Source organism: Thunnus maccoyii, chromosome 20 (assembly GCF_910596095.1).
Source record: "Thunnus maccoyii chromosome 20, fThuMac1.1, whole genome shotgun sequence".
Classification (NCBI taxonomy): Eukaryota; Metazoa; Chordata; class Actinopteri; order Scombriformes; family Scombridae; genus Thunnus; species Thunnus maccoyii.
In genome coordinates, this window is record NC_056552.1 from 3,461,166 (window position 1) to 3,484,596 (window position 23,431).

Genomic DNA, 23,431 nt, shown 5'->3' on the forward strand with positions numbered 1-23,431 from the left:
AGCTGATGGACTCAAAGTAGTCATGCTACTGTATGGGCTCAGCTTATTTTTTTTTATCTTTGCTTCTCATGTTCTTACAAGTTTCGGGTGGTTCAGTTGAATAGTTGATCCTTTTCCTGATGAATGAAGCTACGCCTTCTACATGGAATCCTGCCCAGACATTTATGAAATGTGACAGCTGCGGCTGCCTTCATCATCTGTTGATTACTTTAATTAGTTGGCGCCTGATTTGGATCACGTTCAGAGTGGAGACTTCCAGCACCTCTTCAGGTTCAGTGTTCTCAAACTCACCAGGGCCATGATCCAAAAGAGATCGGAGGGCCTAATAATATAATATTAATCACATTTCTAAAATATAAACATTTACAGCATATGACAACTGAGCCACCAATGATGACTATGTCTTTATGTACTTTTTATAGCCTAATTATTAAACATGATACTCAGTGACATTATCTATGTATGCTGGTAACTCATATGACTGGATTCATTAAGTTTGTGTGTAAATGGTTTGTGTGTGAATTGACACCATTATTGATGTATATTTATTACTTTTTCATCACTGTGTTATCAGCCTGCTTCTCAGCCAGGTTTATTGTTTTGACACTGGGCCAAGTCTCCTCATTAATAACCCAAAATTTCCTTACAAAGCCTTGACCAACCTTAAAAGGGTCACATACACACTAAACAATGACCATATTGGGCATTGATGTAGCATTTTGGTTTTAGTTACAAATTCACTGAGATTTCTCTGAAGGTACTTCTGTGATCACTAGTAATAATGTTCACAGTGTGTACAAGGTGTACAAGGCGTTGTGAAACTTTAGATTTTGCACAGACTTGTGGGATGTGGTATGAAGTAGCTTCTCATGAACTTAAAATATTGTTTGGATATTGTTTCAGTGGAGTTGCTGATGTTTTTTTTTTTAAATGAAGACACACCTGCTACTTGGCAATTTCACAGTTATCACCTGCCCAGACATATGAAGAATGGAATAGTGCCATGGTGCTCTGCCATCTATTGATTCTTCAGGATTAGTGTTTTCACTTTGAGTGTCTTATGTGTTGTGTGACTGCATGCTTTAAGGAAAGATCATGAAACCACAATCTTTCACTGACCTTAAAGGACGGGTTCAATTTTTTTTTGATGGGGGCAAAAATCCACAGTCCTCCTTGTTCAAAAATGTATTTAAAAGTTTATCTGGAGCTAATATGAAGCTTCAGTGTCCAAATTAGTCAAATCAAGTAGATATCTTTCAACATTACAGTCTTTTTATAGCCAAAGTCTTTTTGTTATACTACACTTCCACCGCAGCTCAACAAGGAAACACTGTCTGAGGAAACAAAAAGAGGGAATCTGATGCTAAATTGACTGTAAATATGGCAAATATCCACTTATCCACCTGTGAGTTATAGTTAAAACCACTGATAATAAAGTCACTTTAAAGGAAAATCCTGAAGCTCAAAGTCATTTATATTTTAAGTCAAATTGGTTTATGGCATGAGCTGAGATTGGTTATTCATACATCACACTGCAGTTACCAACAATTCTACACGACTTCCACAGATGCAGCTGAGCAGCTCTATGAGCTCCTCTGATACTATGTAGAGCTTTCTAGCTGGATGAAACCAAGAATAGAGGGGGTGAGTAATAAGAAGAGTTAAATATGAATAAAAATATGCAGGAAAGTGACTTATGTCCATGTACTATATGGGTATGGTTAATTAAAAGCACTGATTGTAAAAATAGATTTAACCATTTCTGAAGCCATCCAATTTCAAATATTTGGGGGGGCACATTCATTAGTTTCATCTTTGTTTGAGTTTTTGTTGTTTCTCAGATCATCTGCAGTGCCTGGCTGTCTTGATGTTCTTTAATGGTGGATCTGTTCCTACCTGCCTGACTTCAGAGTAAAGTGTTTTAACCTCACCTGTCCTGTGTGCTCAGTGTGCTGATAAATGCATTAAACGTAAACCAATGACTGCAGAATAGGGATTTTTCATTGTTGTTTTTAGATCTTGTGTTTTGTATTTCATTGTATTTCTTACCATTTTTTAAGTCTCATTGTCACCATGATGTGAGTAATTTCTAATGGGCTCATCTTTAATATCTCTGCTGCTAGTCTTTGTGTAAGTCATGTATTCTATTAATTTATTTACTACATCTTTTACCTTTCTATCTTTGTTTGATCTGTTCTTTTGCACTAGATGTTTGTCTGATGGCTGTTGTTTTCAGACGTTTTTCCACATCAAAGCCCTGAATAGTGAAGAAAACAAGAAGGAGGCTTAGGTTAATAAATTATGGTTTGTTTGAAACTTTAATGTATGAAACTTGATCCAACCACATATCATTTGTGCCGAAGCAAGAGGACTCTAACTTTGTTTTCAGGCCTCTTTGGTTGAGAAGCATTAAATAAAAGGGGAGAAAACTAAGTTCTTGACAAGGAAGGTGAAAAAGTGAAATAACAAAGTTAACAAAGACAGAGCAAACACCTCCATTTGATCTGAGGCCACGTCCTCAACCTGAGGGAAAACATCAAATCAGCATCATATTTCATTCTACATTCAATCAAACTGTCCAAAACAGTGTTGCAACTTTCTCTCTCTGTCTCTCCACCAGTTTATCCTTATCTGGAAAAGTTGTGTGGCTCAGCTAATTTCTATGTGGCTTCAAACTGAAGTTCCCAGTTTGATCAGTTTGATCTGATATGTTGACTTATTTCCTATTGGATGACCCAGCCGTCTCCCAACTCCTCCCCCGACACACCTCCAGCACAGAGTAAATGTCACGATTAATCTCATGAGACTGAAATACAAAACATACTAAATGACATACTATGTCATTCTACACCTTACAACCTTATGATACTGTCACATTTCTAGGAGGTAGGGAAGGTTTATTGGGGTGTTGAGTTTTTAAATTGAATTGTGTGTGATGGTTTTGTATGCCTTTAAAGCACATTTTGTTTGCTGACTTACAAATTAAAGATGTGATTTTAAGACATAAAATTACTTTGCTTTGAATAATTATTTGTGTCTGGTGTTTTTTTCTACAAGACACAAGATGTTTTTCTATTCTCTATTCTCATACTCAATGATGGTCTCAAGTTTCCACATCACACTTATATAAGTTGCACTGGACTTTGGACTTTTTGTGTTTTTTGGCGTTTCCTGTGTTGCACCTCGGTTAAGTCCTTCTGGTAATGGTTTTGTTTGTCATGATTTGGGTGGTGGGTTTAGAGGACTGTATTTGTTTAGCTCAGGGTATTGTGTTTTTTGGTTTTCTGGTTTCCCTGTGTTTTCTCCTCCTGTGTTCATGTGCTCCTCTTCTCACCTGCCCTGGATTGCCCTCGTTAGCCCTGCACTGCTCTGTGTCTTCCCCACACCTGCCCTGTATCAGTCTCGTCAGCCCTGATCTGCTCCCTGTGTTTCCCTCAGCCAATCGCTTCCAGCCTGCCCTTGTGTCTAGTCACCTGTTCCCCATTCCCTGATTAGTTTAGTTTGTATTTAAGGTCTGGTTTTCAGTTGAGTCTTTGTTGGATCATTTGTTCTGTCTTGTCAAGCTCATTCTGTTTGGATGTATGCCTGCACTCTCTGTTCTGTCAGCTTTTGTTTGGATGCATGCGCCAAATAAAAGTGGTTTTCTTCAGCCTTGCTTTCTGGTCTCTGCATTTGGTTCCATTCATCCCTGCTACATGTGACACATGTTTTCCCTCCAGGAGATAAATGTGAAAACAGTCTACCAGTGTCAAAGTTTGCACACAACATCTTTCTGCACAAGGAAGCGCAAACATCAGAGTGAAGAAACTATAAGTAAAACACATTTTTTAGTGGAGGGGAATTTTAACTTTTCTAGTGTACAATAGAAAAACATGGAACACAGAAAAGAACAACTAACCCCTTCCTGTATCTGTTTTCATGTTTCCACATTGATCGGTGTAAACCATCTTAGATTGAAAGTTAATTAAATGGACCAGTTATGCAGGTCAAATCTATCAACACCATGACAAGCAAAATTGCTTTTTGACAGCACCAAGATGTCATCCTAGAATGACCTGTTTCACACAGCATCATGTAGCAATGAATTATTGTTTTGGCAGATTGTCAGATGACAACTGAAAGAAAAACACAAGCAGGCAGAATGTTGACCAGTGACTATTTTTCATCTCTATTTACACCCATTTTTCTTCCTTGGTGATTTAATACTTGTAATAGATTTAGTTTCTGCTGTCGACATGCACTTAAACTCCTTTTGGAGAAGATCCAAAGGAGCAGATAGAGCCAGGTATGGGTAGAATATTGATGTTTTACTCTTTTGTCAAACATATTTTTTAAAATTTTTTTTACTTTTTCATTCATTTGTCCCTAGTTTAAAGGTCAAGAACTGATTGCAAGGTGTTATTAACCTCAGCTTTGGAATTATTGGTAAATTTATATATTTATATGCAGTACCAGACAAAAGTTTGGACATACCAGGTGTTTTTACTCTTTGGAAACGTTTCTAAACAAGCTACGGTATCCACTGTCTTCAGGGACGAAGGAACATGTCACCCAGTGCAGTGGTGTGACTCACTGATGTGTTTTTAATAGTTTTCGGACAACAACTGAGGTCTACAGCACAGAGGAATAAGATATATCAGGTTATGGATACTCACACAATACTTGTAAGCAGGAGGAGTTCATTGTTGGTTTGTCTCTGCACATGAGATTTGATGACAGTAAGAAAAATATAGAAAATCACCAGCCTTATCCTTTAAGTAGCAAATAATTGCCCTGATGAGACTAATTTTGTTCTAATTCATAATCTCGTACAAATTATTTGTATAGTGTTGTTTACAAAACAACCAGATTGACATTCTGTGTATTCTTCAATGTGTAAAGGTTTTGTTATTATTTTACATGTGATACTGTTTGGTTTGGTTCATTAATTATAACAGTTCATAATCTCTTACAAATTATAAGTATAGTGTTGTTTGAATTGATGCTGATGTGTCATTAATGATACAGCTTATAACTTTTGGTACAGTCAGCTTCTTAACCCTTACAGCTGTTCAGGGTTAAATTTAACCCATTTTACATTTGAGAGCAGTAAAAACAGCCAAAACACATTTGTTTTAGCTTGAAATTGTAATTTTTTTAACCTTTATTTATTCAGGGGAATACCTCTGAAAGCAATGCTCTCTTTTCCAGGAGTGTCTTGATCACAATCACACAGTTACATATTCATATGTGGAAGCTGCCCAAGTGTTTGACCCATATTTGTTCTCCTTTTATGTAACATAGGACCATTATATAGTGTGATCGTAAATGTTTTTTCTCCATAAACAAAACATGTTAAAAACTAATGAATACACTCTTTCTGCTCTCTGAAAGCTTCATTAAGGATTAATTACCCATTTATTAATGGCTGATGAAGTATTCATGAATGATTTGTGGTTCAGATATTTGGTAAAGAGGCTAATTATGAGGGGATACTGTGAAGGGTCAGAATATGAACACTATGTAAGAATTAACCTCCAGCAAAAAAGTAGCACATAGTAAACTCAGGTCTCCACTTTATTGAGTTTTTATACTCAAGAAGAGAGCAAACATGCCCAACAGGAATCTGACATTAAAGAAAAAACTCAAATCCTACACAAACTGGTTTATTCCATCACAAATGATCCTGGTCCCTCTGACTTTTCAATTTATGAACAAATCTCCATCATTGCTCTTATCTAACTAACATTTTATTGTTGGGTAAACAGGCTCAGTGAATTTGGTGTGGAAGGTGTAGAGGTGTGTTAGAGGAGACTCTGTAGGCCAGACAGCCAGTGAACCAGTCCACATACAAAATACATGTTAGATCTCTGCTTTTCTTTATATGTTTTATTCAAGTTTCACCACAAACTGGATTTTCTAACAAACAAGAAATAACCAAGCTGCACACAGTGGTCAACTCAGGACTCCACTTTATTGAATATTTTACTCAAGTAGAGAGATGTCCAACAGGTGTTACAGAAATCACAATCCAGGAGAACTTCAGCTCTGTAAACATCAGCAACATTCTCAACACCTAACAAGTTAAAGACAATGTTGTTACTGTCTCCTCAGAACACCACAGAGATTAAATGGACTCTTGGTTGGACTCAGAGCAGAATGTCCAGAGCCACAACCAGAAAAACAAAGACCAGCAGAAGTTTCCTGAGTGGTTCATTATACTTGTGTTAGACGAAGAGAAAGATCACAACATAAAACTGGAATCATCACTTTGTCAATAATTGTTGATTATTTAAATGTATGTATTTTTTAAAAAATCTTTTTCCTTTTTTATTTTTTTTTTTGTGCATGAAAAACAAAACAGCAACATCTGAATCTTAAAAAACAAAAGACAAAACTTTGTCACCGTTCACCACTAATGTCCTTAGTGAGTGAATGGTGTTCATTAAAATCTGAAATTCAACAAAAAGAACAACTTCTAAATTGAAGAGGAGACACTTGAGTTACTTAGTGTCCTAACATGTTTGAAAATGAAGAAAAGAAACACCTCCTCCCTCCTTTCCTTCCTCTTCCCCAACTTCACAAGCACAAATGAAACCTCTTGTAAATTTAGATAAAGATAAATGAACAATTCTAATGTTAAGCTACAGGCACTTAAGCTACCCAATGTTCTACCTTAATCACTATTATATATTAGCAGATACCCCAGTAAGTGCTTGCAGGAGCTAATTGTGTAATGTAGCAAATATTCAGTATCCTCATATATGTCCTCACAAAACAAAAGAATTAGAAGACAGTTAAACCACATGTAGCCTGCAGCATGTTTCTCTAAAACATAATCAGATACAGTATATTCTGTAGAAGCCATTATGGTGACATAATGTTATATACCATGTAGCTACTACACAGACAAAGAAAAGGTTAACTTGGAAACATAAACAAAGAATATTCACACACCAGTATTGTGAGATGACTCCAAGATTAAAAAAAGATTTAAATGCAATTATTCAAGCCTAAATGAAGATGTTAACGTTAAGTTTTAATAAGGTAAAAGCAAAAAAAGAAAATCATGTTAGCTAACTCAACTGTTGACTTTGCCATAGGAGACTGCTGTTTAACCGCAAGTGTCCAGTGTTAAAAAATATATATATGTATATAACTACGATCGTCTCCTAACCTTAACCCCGAGGTTATAATTGTAGTCATGATGATGAAGGTCACCTAACTTTAAGGAAATAATAACTTTAACCCACACCATATGTTTCTCAAACCTTAACAAATTGATCATTTTAACCCAAACCATGATCTGTCCTTAAACCTGACCAAGTGGTTTTTGTGCTTAAACCTAACCAGACCTTAAAGGTCCAATATACAGTAATCAACCCCACTAGAACACCAGCATCTAGACCAAAGTAAATGTTGGTTCATCAATAAAGTTGTAAAGAAAAAAAAAACAGTATCTGAAACCGCTCCGCTCGCCTATCAGTTTTGTTATTGAACACTTAAGTAAAACTGTAGGACTTCATATTTTTGTGATTGACTGACTATATTGCAAACAAACACCGTGTGCAAAATGGTTCTTTCTAAAATGGACACAGGGCAGCATAGTTGGTGTAGTGCCAAATCCAGAAACCGGGGTAAAGAGGCTCTGTGAACTGAGTGCGGAAGGTGTAGAGGTGACTCAGTGTGTTACAGGAGACATCGTAGAAGGACAGTGTGCCAGCAGGGCAGTCCAGATACACTCCAACTTTTTTGCAGCCAGTACAGGGAACAGAACCACACCACACTTGACCGTTATGCCATGCAGAGAGCCCCTGATTCTCGCCAAAATACCAGGATATCTTATTAGATCCAAGACAACTATCACATTTGTTTCCTTTCCTTCCAATTCTTTTGTATGTTACTGCCACACCAACATAATTCTTAGCGCATTTACTCCACTCTACCTCCCAGTAATGGCGCCCAGTAAGCCCCTCTCTGCACAAAACCTGGGGTTGTTGATCAAACCTCTCTGGGTGATCAGGATATGTCTGCCATTCTGTACAGGTCGCCTTTTTGTTTCCCTCAGACAGAATGAGCCAGTTGCTTGCCGTGTTTGGGTCCAGGGAGAGATTACAGGCATCTGATGGAGAGACCAAAACAATCCTCATCACTGTCTAATTCAGTTTACAACAGCATACACACATGAAATGACTTCAACATTCACATGTAGTCCTACATTATTTAATAACAGCATGTTAATAAAGATTTATGTTTTAGATATTTACACAGGATTTTAATGTGCAAATCTGCTGTGGTCTTGTTTAAAACTCATCTCCTAGGGGCAACGTGGCTGTATTTGGTGGAAGTGTCAAAGCTACAGTTTTTCATTATTATGAAAACATGAAAATATAATAGTTCACCAGAATGTGATACTGTGAAAGTGATACTAAAAATGGAGCCTGTGATTGGTAGAAATGATGACCAATCGGATCTCTTTTGATAGATACAGTATTTTTTACAGTTTGATTTATTTTGGCTGAAAGTAGAAACTAATGCACAAAAAATGACTTACAATGGAGTAAAGCTCCTCTGTCTGTGATAGACTCCACAGAGGGGACGTCAGGCTTTGGAAAACAACCAGTGAGCAGGTTGCCCCCCGCAGGTGAAAAGTCATCAGTGACCAGTTTGCCCTCCTTGTAGTGGTAGATGGTTGCTCCTTCATATTTGATATTTGCTGTGGTTGTTGCAAGGAAACAGACACTGCTGCTGTTCTTCATGGTTTTGACAACATCATGGAAAGCTTTGACTTTTTCTCTCATTTTGGATGTCACTTCATCTGAGAAGTACCAGTGGTCTTCATTGGTACTTGTCGATTTAGGGCAATCCAGGTAGTTGGTCATCGCATCAAGGCAGGGGTCAGCACTTTCCACAGAGGTGAAAACAAAGCACAGAGTATTCTCTACACCTTGATTGAGAACCTCTCTATCCAACTCTGACTGATTTTTGACAATCTTTGTGTTAATTCCCTCCATCATGTCTACACAGAACCTAATGACAGAGATTTCTCTCTCCTTGTGATCCATCCACTTGCTTAGCTTTTCCTGACTGAATGGTGACCTGTCTCTGTCTTTTAAGAGGTTTTCTAATGAGCTCTCATCTTCTTTGCCTTCACGGATGGAGAGAAGTGTTCTCTTGATGTCCTGTTGGAGCGCAGATGTGTAATAATTACACAGTTTTTGGAAACTGCTCAGCATTTTGCAAATCTGTGGAAAACACTCTGACACTCTGTCTGCCAGAGAATCGTTGCATCTCATTTCTATCTCCCTAATACCTTCCAGAGCATCTTCAGCTTTCCTCACTAGTACCACGCTGATCTCAGTAACAATGATCTCACTCTTCAGCTGAGCACATCTGAAATCCAAATTCTTCAGTGGCATCAGCCAGACCTTCAGTGGAGCAGCATGTTCTCCGTTTTCTCCCGGTATCTTTGGAAGCTCTACATAGGTCTTCACTGCATCTTCAAATGTTGTAGGGATGTTTTCAAGAATGAAGTCCCCATAGAATTTGCAGGAGAATTTGTTTGTCAGGACTTTTTCTTCATCAGTCAGCTTGATGTCAACATGCCCATCAATATTAAATGATGGAATCTTCTTTATCACAGCTTCCATGCTGCCCTGGATGTTCTGAACGCTGCTAGCATCTAACTTCTCACTGTCAAATACAAAGAAAGCATTTGCTCCATACTGGATGCCTGTAACTACATGTGTTGCAAGGCCCTTCTCAATAAGATCTGTTTGTTGCGTTTCCATGGTTCTGAGAGGAGTCATCGACAACTGCTTGACGGTGGTGGTAGCTTTGTACTGAAACGTCACTCTGCTCTGGTTCTTGAATTTCTTCTGATCATTCAGATACTTGGCAGATCCTCCAACTTCGATAAGTCCACTCAGGAAACTGGCCTTCAAGGAAGTATCAACGTCCAGCAGAGAAGACTTGGATTCAATGGAGTCAGATGTCATAATATGAAACTCACTGCTGGGCAGAGAGGTTTCCACTGTGTTCTCTTCTATAGTTGTTTTATCCCACAAGTTGAAACCTACAAAAATTAAACATCAACCATGTGTTAAAGCAGAAAAAATATTTTGATAACATCCAGCCACATGCAGAGCTATTGTGGATCTTTCAAGAAGGAGGATTTGAAATGTTGGAAAATGAAACATTAAGTGTACTACTGACTTCACTAATGTGTCTCGAATCATGAAAACAATGGGGTTTTTTTCCTGGATTTCTTGATTCAAAGTAAATTTATCATTGAGGGCCACACTCATGTCCATCTTAACAGTTTCTTCCAACATCATATTTAGGTGACTGGATATTGTGTTCCAAGATAGCATCCGTTAATTTCAATGAAAGTTGCTCACTGCACTGTAAAAAAAAAAAAAAAAAAGTTCAAAGAAATTAACTGTATTATTATTCTACATTAAATGTAAATTCCATAAAAACACAGTAAATTATTTTTATTAAAACCTAAATTAAATATTCACCATAAAATAAGGGCTGTAATCTGTAAATGAATATAATGGAATATTATAGTTTTTTTTAACAGGATTATTCAATTACTTAATGGCCTTGAATGTTAAATTACATTGAATTCTATGTAAAAATAAAAAATAACATCAAATTTAAAAAAAAGTTTAAAAAAAACCTTTTCTTATTCTACAGAGAATTTTTTTTTTTAAAATACAGACATTCACTTTAGACATTATCTGCATTTTTACAGTCCAACTTTTGTAAAATAATTTTAAAAAATCATTATAAAATATTGTCAAACAAATTTATTAATCTCCATTAAAAAAAAGGGAAACATCGAAGAAATACCTTAAAATTACCTAATTTAAATAAAGGCTTGTTTTATACAGTATTCTTTTGTAAATTCATAGAATTATCCAATTTATCCTTAAGAACACTACATCAAAGCACAGATTTATAGATGTAAAACACAAAAAACGTTATTTATTTATATTCAAATTACCCTCCTTTAACACCCATTAATGGTATCTTGAGAGCTTTAGGCTTTAATTGTATGTGATTATCTCATCTACAGTATATATTGGTTTTATACTGTACAAAAAATAGGATCATGTGAAAATGGCATACAAAAACATAATTTTAATAATCATTGCTTTATATAACCATTATTTGAAAGTAATTACAAGCAACTATCCAATATATCTACAGACTTTTCCAATTAATGTATGAGATTTACTGTATATAAACAGTATTTGACAGTAATTACAATCAACTATCCAATATATCCGTCTGACACTCTTAGAGGGATATTTTTTATATATTGTATGTACACTGCCATCATTCCTCAGAACCTCCCACTTATAGGCTATCTGAAGCTAAAGAGAGTTATTGTATTTAGGTCTTGATGCACAGCATATTGATGTTGGGGCTACATATCAAAATCAAATGGTCATAAAATGTGTGCTTCCTATGTTACATCCTGGTTGTTGAGACTGAAAGATGTCTTGATGATTGACATTGACAATTAAGTCCCTTGCCTGTTTGTAATTATGTAGACATGAATAAAACACAGATGTTGGTATAGTGGTCTGCCAACTCCTAGCAGTAGAGTAGGACTTGTATTTAGCTTAGCAATTATTTGAAGAGGGGTTAACAGCAGTACTGAGACAGGTAGGACCAACCATGCCTGTTTAAGCACTCTAGGAGCCTTTAAACATGAACATGAACCCTCACTGCATGGCCTCAGCCACTCCACAGTTCAACAAGACAACCCACAAGCAAGGTATCCTCTAAGTATAGTCGGATCAATCAATTCAATAATTGTTACAGATTGTACACAGTTGATATACCTTCAAAAATAGCATGTGTTCGTACAGTTTAAGACCAAATGTGGGACTTTTGTCTCCCCCTTCTGGCAATGAGAGTAATTACAAAAACACTATTGACACTTGCTTACATCACCACCGGTGGTTCGGATACAAGCACATAACTTGAAGCCTGACAAGATGGATTCTCTCATGATGTCGTGATCTCGCAAATCCAGCTGCCTAGCAAGATAAGTAATCACCAGCAGTTTCCTGGCTGCTGTTTAATAGAGTCACATTCACAATTTGTTTCAGTAACGCTGAGGAAAGCCTAGGGCTGAAACGTGTCTCTTTTTTTTTTTTGCTGCTGTGGATCATTAAAAAAGTGATATACACTTATTTATGCTGCCCTGAGAGTATTATTGTTATAATACATATTGACATGTGCAACACATGCTTATTTTAAAAAACATAAGTAATTTCATTTCAAAAACTGAAGGTCGCCATAAAAAAGGCTGTAAATCCACTTTAAAAATGTTGGAAGCTGTCTCCCAATACATTATGTGAGACCACAACTTGAAATTGCATATGTAGCATCCATGTGTTTTTCCTTGTGAAGGTGCAATCATTTGTAGATCTAATTTTTCTTATATTTCTAATATTAAGACCCAAACAGTCTGTCTATGCTCAACAAAATTCAAAGCCCTCATTGCAGTCCTACTGCTCCCTCTAATCATTAGGTCACTCCAACATTTCTACAGGTCAAAGGGAACAAAGAGCAAAAATCAGAGACAATATAAGGTGAATAAAGAGGGACCTCAATATGAGTAAAGCTTTACAATGGTTTACAAATGTTTTTTGGTTTTGTTTTAGCAATAGGTGAGAGATGTGTGAAAGATTGGGATTTGATGCTCAACCAAGTTCAACCAAGGCTCGAGCTTTGATAATATGGGTAATATGGGGGTGAAGTGATGTAAGACATGAATGTAAGACCTTAAAATAGTTGAAAAAAACATATAAATTTAAACATAGAAAATGTCTAAGTGACAGCCCTAGCATGTATGCTGCATGGGAGATGGACCCACTTTTCTGCTGCTCCGCTCTTTTAAGCTTCAAGTCTCTTTTTTCCCAACCTTGCGCGTCAGTGAAGCATGGATATACATACATTGACTGCTATGTAAATAAATTACATATTCACAATAAAGAAATCCATACATAATTATGTTAAACTAATTTTGGCCATCTGCACCGAGATTTCAGTTTCTATCGATAGGCTAGATGATCAGTAATTTTGAGAATTTTCACTGTATTGAAGATAGGATTTTAATCATGTTATTTTATATATATAATGTGTATATATGTTATTTTTTTATTTTAAATTGTATATTCCGTATAATCCAAGCTTTTGCAAAATACTGCGCCAGAGTTTTAACTGGTTCCAAATTTAGAGACTACTTCATCACTCCAAATTGAGCATCCCAACACAGGATACCAGTCAGTTTTACAAATGGTTTTAAGATTTTGTTGATCACATTGAAAGAACAGCGTGATCTGGCCTCAACCTTAATTTCAGACCTTTTTAAACCCTTAATGTCCCTGCACTAAAAGAGGCAAAGTTTGATCATGCTCAATTTCTGTTCAAGCGGTAAACTGCACTCCTTAAGAGTGGCAGCCTCATGGCCCATATCCATACCTGCGCTGATTTTCTCTCGAGCTTAATATTACCAGAACGCTACTGATTCAGACAGTTCTGATTCAGAATTGATAGCTTTTCATGACAGTGCTTCATTATTCTGTTTGCGGTCCCTCACTAGTTCAAAGTCAATGTAACTCAACCACAGCAGAATGGTCTCTCCTTCTCTCTAATCAACTGTGTGACAATTGCAATCCTTCAAGATCAGGCAAACAGGTTGGTATTTTTCCTTGATGATGCTTGATGTTTGAATGATTTCAGTGTTCTAAATTAATCCAATCACTAATCAATCCACCGCAGAAAAAAGTAATCATCAGATAGAATACTGTTTCATTGTGCAAGTGCCAAATGCGGATAGATTTTCCATTTGGCGAGTAAATATACCATGGTAGTCATGTGTTGCAGACAGAGACTCAGGCTGTAGTATAACTTGCAGGTTTTTTTTATTTGCGCCCTTTACAACCACAACAAAGCAGTATATGTAGCTTACAGTCTACCAGCATATTTTTGCTGCTGCTGTTAAAACCCACTTGCTTTGTGCTAACTACTGCAACTGGAGGAAGTTCCTTTTACTATTTTACTAGGGTTCATAATTTACTACTAAATTATGAACCCTAGATCCTGGAAAACATGTTAGATCAGATTATTTATTTTTGTTTACTTAGTTAATTAATGTGAAGTTAATTTATAAAGTTAATCAACCTGCATAATGTTCTTGAGTATTATGTTGACATTCCAAATTGTAGTTGATTTAACCCCCACCCCACAACAACAAAAAGCAAGGTATGAACCAAACCATGGATTTGGATTACTGTTATACCTCTAATCAATAATCAAAATTATGAATCCTAATCATAGGCATCCCTGGTTGTAGAGACTAACTAACATGTGCAATTTTCTCATGACATGGCTTGCCATTGTACCCCTTTCTCTCGTGTTTTAAATGCGTCTTTCATGGTGACTTGACTTGTGACTTAATTGACTTGTCTTGCTTGACGTTTAGCAGTGACTTAACTTGGCTTAGTTGAGCCTGAACACAGTGACTTAGGACTTGCTTGAGCCTTTAATATTAAGACTTGAGATTTGCTTGTGACTTGCACATGTTTAACTTACTCCAACTTCTGATATTTGTGAACATGAACTACTCTCTCCCAAAGCCACAAACCAGAGACGTAAGACTCAAATTTGTGATGCCATCCGGAATAAAGTCTGGAGCTGCTTCATAGACAATGAATGTGAGACTAATTTTGTAGTTTTTTTTAATACCCAAATAAGCTTTATTCTACAGTAACCTTTCATATCTGAAACATAAAATGTACCTCTATACTAGGGTTGGGCGATGGTCTACAGAATTGGCATATGACGATGCCCGCAGTGAAACATTGTGATGGATGATGATATCACGTGGGATAAATTACTGCATTTTGCTGTCATTTATGGTTGCACTAAGTTTCTCTCCTCTCCTCTGTTTCACTGCAGGCCGGGCTGAGTGATCCGTGCGTGTGAGTGTGTGTCCTCAGAGCGGAGCAGAGGAGAGACAGTAAACCACGTGAAGTACTCGAGTTGACGACAACTACAGTTCCTCGTTGCGTTATTGTAAGTGCAACGAACACTCCGTGAGTAAAAAATCGATAAGAGTAATTTGATCCATGCAAAAGATGGACAGACGACGAGGGGGCTTTTAAATCACGATGTTACGATAGAAGAAGCTCAGTGGTTGATGATTGTCAGCCATTGGCGATGGACTATGGCATTACCTATTGGCCTAACCCTACCGTACTCTCAGAACATCCCCTTGGGTGTTCTCAGTGTCATCTATAACATCTTTCTCAATTCATTGTTTTTGGAAAAGCTCCAGACATTATCAGATGACATCACACATTTGAATTTTAGCAAAATAATTTTTGGATTTGGGAGAGATTTGTTCATATAACCACCAATAACATGTATGAATTTCTAAATTAGCCTTTTGCTATAATGCAACATGCAAGACATTGTACTGATATAATGTACAAAACTGATTTTCCTTCCATTAATGTCTGTTGAAGTAATCTGAATGAGAAAAAAATAAATACATTCAAGTAAAGTATTCTGGTTGAGCTTTTATTAGGTTGATCAGCTTCAGATCCACATTATAATTCAATATGGCTGTTTATTGGTTTATTAATTTTGAAATTTTAAGGATAACACACTAAAAATAGTGAATTACTTTGTAAAGCAAGGAGTAAAAGGTAATTTTATGATACATTCTGGTTATTAAACATCTTGAAATCTCAAACATCTCAAATGAGGATCTGCATTGAATGGATTGCACAATATTGTAAAATGTCAGTAGAAAAATGTATATATTTATTTAGTGTAAAAGAAGTTGATATAAAGATACTTTTACATAGAACTTCTGGTTTTTGTACATTCAGAACCCCATACATTAATATGAAATGTCTGTAGATATATTAGGGAGGTGCTTGCAATTACTGTCAAATAATAATTATATAAAGTAAACCCTATACATTAATGGGAAAAGTATTTAGATATATTGGATAATTGATTGTAATTGCTGTAAAATAATGTTTATATTAAGTAAACCCCATACATTAATTGAAAAATCCTGTAAATATATTGGACAGTTGATTTTAATTACTGTCAAAAAATGTTTATATAATGTATAATTGTTGTTTTTTTTTACAGTGTGGGCACATGTCAATAATACTGTCAATAATACTATTGATTGGGAGGGAAGTCATTAATAACAGCAATAGTAATAATAGTAATAGTAATTCTATTACTCTGCCATTGTCTACATCAAACTTTACCTGGGATCAGTTTATCCTGCCGAGCATCATAGAGCATCCCTAAGGTGAAGGGTCGACCCAGCGCAGCTACTGCCATGATGTCAAAAGACATATTTTCGAATCTGTTGGGGATCATGACACAACATAGATCAAAGCAAACCCACACAACCTTCAATATTTGAAGTTAGTGTCACACAGGTAGACAACTCTCCACCATGACACAGACAGCGAGGGCCAAAAACAAGAAAGAGACCAGCAGACAGCTTATTGGTCTTAGAAATATTTCCAAGTTAAAATATAAGGAAAATATTTTCACTCTGTTTGTCCTTACCTGGTGTAGTTGTGTAGATCAGAGTCTTCTTAACTTCTAACTGGAGCTTCCAGTCTGATGGTCTGTGATACTGTGAAGCAACTTTTATCCTGTTCTCTCTCCCCCTGACACGCCTCCTGATATGAATTCTGCTGCAGTATTTCCTGTTATCTCACATATCTTTTTTCAGATTTGTGAAATATGATATGTGCAGCCCTTCACACGAAACTAAACAAGACGCTTCTTTATCAGTCAGATCAAAGCAAATCAAATGTCAGATGTCAGTCAACAATAATCAGGAAGTTGGTTTTTAATTAATAAATGATGTTGCAAGAGTTTGGCCCAATCACAACATCATTTTTACGACTGTTTTAATTGTTTAATCTTAACAAAGGTTTCAGTGCTGTGAAAGTTTGATTTTCTTTTAGCTTTTTCTTGGTTTGTTCTTTTGCAAAATGATTATAAACCATTTTTAGTGAACTTTAATTAAATCACCATGCTTATGTTTTTGAATTCGAACTGATTGAACCGAACACTAAATTCCACAACTATTCTATCAGCTTTTGATGGCTAAATTACTACATGTTCACATGAAAATGTTCACAACCTATGCAACTTGAATACTTCAATAAACTCTAAAACAACCAGTTTTATACTATGTTAATGGATACCATTATTGAACCATATTAATATTGGTTTTCTATAACTTCACTTTAGGTTGATTGTGTGTACAATCCCATTCTCAACCAAGTTTTGTCTTAGACACATTATCCAAACAATATAAGGCCCAGAAATTTCATACAAAGGCTCATACTCTATCTTAAAGGTTTAGGCTGGCGATTTCTATATTTTTTTTATTGTCAACAAATCTTATGTGCAGAGTCAGACCAACAATGATCTATTGTGTGTGTATCCAAAGCCTGATATATTTTAATCCTCTGTGCTGTAGACCTCTGCTGTTGGATCCTCTGTGCCGCATTAAAAACACACCAATGAGCCACACCGCTGCACTGGATGACATGTTCATTTGTTTTGAAGAGTTTGGTCACATTAGTTTGTTTAGAAATGGCTCCAAAGACTAATAACAGTGATCATGTTGTCAGTCTCTGGAGAGTCGTTGGGTGTAAGGCAGACACCATGCAGTTTCTCTGTGACTACATTGTAAATTTTCATTTTAGACTGGTGAAGACCTCTAGTCAGATCATATCAGATACCTGTCAGATACCTTTTTTAAGCTAATGACACACACAAACCTGGTTTAAAAAAAATGGAAACTGTTCCTCTAATGGTGTTCACAAACTTTTAGGATGACAATTAACATGAAAATGTGATCAGCAAGTCTTTTGTTACTTGAACACTATTTGGAAAATGTTGTGTTTTGTTGCAGTTACAGTGATGTCTTATCACAGGCTTTCGCATTTACACTTGGTATTTGCAATTTCACATTGTGGTTGGATCACAATATGCAAATTAGGAAAGTAAAGCTGGTGGACTCAAAGCAGTCATGCTACTGTATGGGCTCAGCTTATTTTCCTTTGCTTCTCATGTTCTTACAAGCATTGGGCAATTCAGTTGAATAGTTGATGCTTTTCCTGATAAATCAAGAGATGCCTTCTACATGGAAATTTCACAATAATGACCCTGCCAAGATATTTATGGAATGTGACAGCTGCAACCGCCCTCACCAGGGCCATGATCCAAAAGAGATCGGGGGCCTAATTATATAATGTTAATCACATTTCTAAAATATAAACATTTGCAGCGTATGACAATAACTGAGCCACTAATGATGACTATGTCTTTATGTACTTTTATAGCCTAATTATCAAATGTGATAGTCAGTGATATTATCTATGTATGCTGGTAACTCATATGGCTGGATTCATCAAGTTTGTGTGTAAACGGTTTGTGTGTAAATTGACACCATTATTGATGTATATTTATTACTTTTTCATCACTGTGTTATCAGCCTGCTTCTCAGCCAGGTTTATTGTTTTGACACTGGGCCAAGTCCCCTCATTAATAACCCAAAATTTCCTTTCAAAGCCTTGACCGACCTTAAAAGGGTCACATACACACTAAACAATGACCATATTGGGCATTGATGTAGCATTTTAGTTTTAGTTACAAATTCACTGAGATTTCTCTGAAGGTACTACTATGTTCAGTGGCAATAGTGTTTACAGTGTGTACAAGGTGTGCAGAGTGTTGTGAAACTTTAGATTTTGTACAGACTTGTTGGTTGTAGTATGTAGTAGCGTCTCATGAACTTAAAATATTGTTTGGATATTGTTTCAGTGGCGTTGCTGATGTTTTTCTTTGTAAATGAAGGCACACCTGCTACTTGGCAATTTCACAGTTATCACCTGCCAAGACATGAGAAGAATGGAATAGTGCCATGGTGCTCTGCCATCTATTGATTCTTCTGACTGTGTGCTTTAGGGAAAGATCATGACACCACAATCTTTCACTGACCTTAAAGGACGGGTTCACAATTTTTCAAGTCTGTCTTAAAACATCAGTCAGGAGCTCAAATGAACATTGAAACATGTTTTTCTTGCTTTAATCATTCCTCCTGTTCATATTGACCATTAGAAGATCCCTTCATAGGAGGAATAACATTGGTCTCTATGCACAGCTGGTTGTCAGGCAAGTGTGCAGGGACTGTGTAAAAAGCACAACATTGAAAAGATTTATTTATTATCATTATTATTATCATTATTTTTATTATTACACCAAACAATATTCAATAACCCCTAACCCTTTTTTACAGTGTGTGTTGTGTGTATAAGTGTTGTAGTATAACCAACAGGAGAACCTGGATGTGTGAAATGATTTTGGGGACACTACACTATACAGGAGTGAAGTTATTGAATACTGTACTTTTTAGACAGTCCCTGCACACTCGCCTCACAACCAGCTGTACATAGAGACCAATGTTAGTCCAGCTCAGAGGATGCCTCATTTAGTTGAAAAGAAGGTTGTAGCTTGTTGTCTGCCTTACTACGGTAGGAAAGAGGCCTCGTTTGTGATTTAACAACATCTCGCTGCTTATGAGTTATTGACGTATTCATCACTCTCAAGTGTCCTCTGGAAACACTTCTGTTATTGTTTCTGTAATGTGTTGTGTTGTGGGATTTGCAGCGCGTTTTGTCAATGCTGTGCATGTGTTGTCAAATTAATGAAGATGTTTTCTTAATTGGCTTGTGTTTTGTCTATTTGCATGTGTTCTCTTAAGTTTCAGCGTGTTTGCCCTTGTTGGCCACCGTAGGGAAGAGAGCAGCGGGAAGAAAAGTCCAAGACAAATTCCCCTTCAAGAACAATAAAGACAAAAGTCAGATATTAGAGTGTGTTTCAATCTCTTTATGTTCATTTGCAGATTGTCCTTAAATGATCGGTTAGCATGATGAGGCCTTTTACGTGGAGCTGCCTTTCTCTGTGACATGCAGAGGACTCAGCACATCTCAAAACTAGGTGTAATATATGGGTTAAGGATTCCAGATGCTTTTCTACACCAAAGCCCTGAATAGTGAAGGAAACCAGGATGAAGTTCAGGTTAATAAACTGTTTGCTTGAAACTTTAATGTATGAAACTTGACCCAACCAGTGTGAAATAACTCATTCTCTGATTTGTACCAAAACAAGAGGACTCTAACTTTGCTTTCACGCCTCCTTGGTCGATAAGCATTAAATAAAACGGGGAAAAATAAGTTCTTGACAAGGAAGGGGAAAAAGTGAATAAACAAAGTTAACAAAGACAGTAAACAAAGGTATAAACAACCAAATAGCTGCTATCGCAAGTCTCTTAATGTGATTTTTCGCCTACAAATAACCTTAAATGTCCTAAAGCTGGAGAGAGAGCTGGCAGTTAACACTATCCATCATGTTAAAGGAGGGGATGGAGGAGCAGTGATGGTGGAGAGAAGAAGAAAAAGCTGTCTCCAGCTGTGAAAAAGGAGTCCATACAATAAGATGAGATGCCAGGCGAAACCGTTGAGTATTTCTCCTCCCAGGCTCAGGTGAGAAATCTTTTGTATGCTGTTGGATTTCTCACTGCTGTGTGTCTTCCAGGCTGTCCATCTATCGTCCTCCCATGTTGTCTTTCATATTCTATCTCTGAATTTATTTGCCTGCCTGGCTGCTTCTCTCCTACAGTGTGCTTCTGTGTCTGTATTAGTGCTGTGCAGTAAATCGAAAACAGTTGCTGGACAGTTGCAGATTTTACAATCTGTGTAGAAACAGCTTTCCATGTGTGGTGTGTGTGTGTGTGAAGTTATTGTATGAATCGTATGTACATATGATTGTGTGAACTTTTGAAAACTTAAAATGCTTAGTGACAGGTATAGAAACTATGTTTGTGTGTTTGAACAGTATGTTCCCATGTGAATGAGGAACAAACTTAATTTGTTTACGCCTGTCATATCTGTTTGGATGTCACTACAAACTGATTATTAACAACCATGCCTACGGGCTGCTGAGAAAGAAATGAGGAAGTGTTTGCCCCAAGCTTTGGGGCTATTGCCAAATTCTTGTGTGAACTTTAAAAGATTTAATAGAAAACATGTTTGTGCATCTAAACGTCACAGGAAGGGAGCCAAAAACAGCCCATTTAGTGTGGTTTAAGCTAGCCCCAAGTACACAGTGCAACATATATATTCAATTCATAAAAAGCACTAAAACTTTCCAGACTAAAGGGGAGGCACAGAGGACCATCTGGGGACTGAAACCTATAAACCCTGAGAGGGAAAGGAGTTACCTACAAGTGCATACCTTTACTAAAATGTGCACAAAACCACACTAGAGCCTAGGAGCAACAGCACAGCACACTATTCATATTCAGCTCACATACAAGCAATTTCAAATAATCATCCCCTCAACAGGGCACTCTATACCATATCTTGACACATAAGACCCAGTCTTCACCTGCACAGCAAACCAATACGGTGGTCACATATACTAATAACAACAACAATGGATGATTGAAGACTTAATTGTACTTTATCAAAAGCTGATTTTACATGTCATTCAGTTTGTACTCACAAAGTTGATAGCATGCTGACATCGCTTAAAAGAAGTCAGATGGGTCAAGAAACACAAGCTGTCAGACAACCATATAGGCTTAAAGGGACATATTGTGCACATTTCCAGGTCTATATTTTTCTTCTGGGACTCTACTGGAATATCTTTGCATTATTTACAGGTCAAACAACAGCCACCATCTAGTGGCTTTTAAAAGAACTGCAGCTTCAACAGGTTGCTGTTCGGTAGCAATGAGTTATCACGCTGTGTCGTTGTGGGCATTTTTTGTTAGCGGAGGATGTTTTTCTGATGTAAGTCATCAAAAGTTCTTAAATAATTTTTCACTTCCAAAGCAAACAAGTAGCACAGCAATGAATATAGTTATCATTATGAAAGATGATCAATATATAACCATTTTTTTGAAAATATTTATGCCTTTTTTATGTAATTCATGTGGGACACAAGCAACTATACATTTTTAAATATGCCTTTGTGCATATTACTGTCTAATACCAAAAGCTTCCTTTTCATGTAATCATTTACACACATAACCATGAATATCAGAAACAGGATATATTACGACATTTTTTGCATTTACCACAGATCTCCCCAAAGGTAATAAAAGTCGTTTTTAATATTGAAAATAAGCTTTGTGCCAGACATTCACTTATTAAAGTTTCTTGTCTCAATTTTTAATGTGCTTTGATAAAGGAGAGAAGATGTAATGAAGTTATTCACTGGAAAGAAATTGCACAGACACATTCCCCCTTCCTGCCTACTTACAATCATCTAACATACTGTCATGACTGTGGAATTCAATTAATTTCATCACGCATGCTGCTGTAGTTAGATAAGGAATGAGAGAGTAGCCCTGACTATACAGTACACACTGGTAGTAGAAACACAATACAGAGTGTGCTGTAACAGGCTTGATTAAGCTGCTGGGGCATTTGCCAGGAAAAATGGACAGACCCACACACACACACATTATATTAGAACATTGGTGTCTTGTCTGTAATGCATTCCACACCCATTTTTCACTGTAAAGCATTAATTATCATACACTCAACGAGGCGTGTGGATGCCGGGAAGAGGATGAAAGGTTCAGCAATGGCAAGCAGCTACAGCAGTGTAAAGAAGCTCAATTCAATATACAGATATAGTTCAGTGTAATTTGTTGTTTGCTGCTGGAAACTAACACCTTTTTATTTATTTTGATTGCAGCTCTTAGACTACCCAGTCACGGCTCAGGCTGAAAACACTTCTCAGGATTCGTTCCAAGAAAGGCGGCTTTATTGAAAAAACGATTTCACTGCATTAACTCGGAATCTGCGTGTGACAGCTGGCCTGGCGGATGCGTTGAACACAGAACATTAAAGGGAAATTCTGGTATTTTTCAACCTGGACCCATCTTTTTGGGTCTCAGTGACTAATGGGGACAAACATTTTTGGAAACGACCCAGTATTGAGCAAGATCACAAAATGCGCTCCAATGTAATCCTTTGGGGCAATTACGCTCATCAAAGTACGTCCACCACTTTAAGATACTGGGTGCACTAAAACCAAATGAATATGCCAGTCAACTCATTAGTATTAGGAAATGATCACTTAAAAAATGTCTTCCAATATATGCAGTTCAGTCCATATGTATGTAAATTATACCCCTGTGTGTATTTTTTGTACTGCTTCATCAAGATGTAGTGTTTTAAAGTTAGATGCTAATCACAATTAGCATATTATCACTTATAGTGTTATTTCAGTGTAGTAGCAGCTAATGTTACCATGTGTTGCATGAGAAGTGAAGGAATTTTGGGGGAACCAAAGC

General features: G+C 36.8%; 1 protein-coding gene across 1 annotated transcript; it reads right to left on the bottom strand.

Annotated features, from left to right (window-relative positions):
• Nucleotides 1–5,934: 5,934 nt before the first annotated feature.
• LOC121887054 (stonustoxin subunit beta-like) lies at nucleotides 5,935–16,665 on the bottom strand. The gene is made up of 4 exons (XM_042397593.1): nucleotides 16,609–16,665; nucleotides 16,299–16,399; nucleotides 8,534–10,054; nucleotides 5,935–8,101 (listed from the first exon to the last, which is right to left on the bottom strand). The coding sequence occupies exons 2-4, from the start codon at nucleotides 16,387–16,389 to the stop codon at nucleotides 7,563–7,565; spliced, it is 2,151 nt and encodes a 716-aa protein (XP_042253527.1). The 5' UTR covers nucleotides 16,390–16,399; nucleotides 16,609–16,665; the 3' UTR covers nucleotides 5,935–7,562.
• Nucleotides 16,666–23,431: the final 6,766 nt, after the last annotated feature.

What these genes read in the sequence shown, in the direction of transcription:
- LOC121887054 (XM_042397593.1), bottom strand. Translation starts at nt 16,389, where the DNA reads ATGTCTTTTGACATCATGGCAGTAGCTGCGCTGGGTCGACCCTTCACC. An exon ending in GCAGGATAAACTGATCCCAG is followed by an intron (nt 10,055 to 16,298) that starts GTAAAGTTTGAT and finishes TAATTTTTGTAG; the next exon opens with GTTTCAACTTGTGGGATAAA. An exon ending in CAGAGGAGCTTTACTCCATT is followed by an intron (nt 8,102 to 8,533) that starts GTAAGTCATTTT and finishes TCTCTCCATCAG; the next exon opens with ATGCCTGTAATCTCTCCCTG.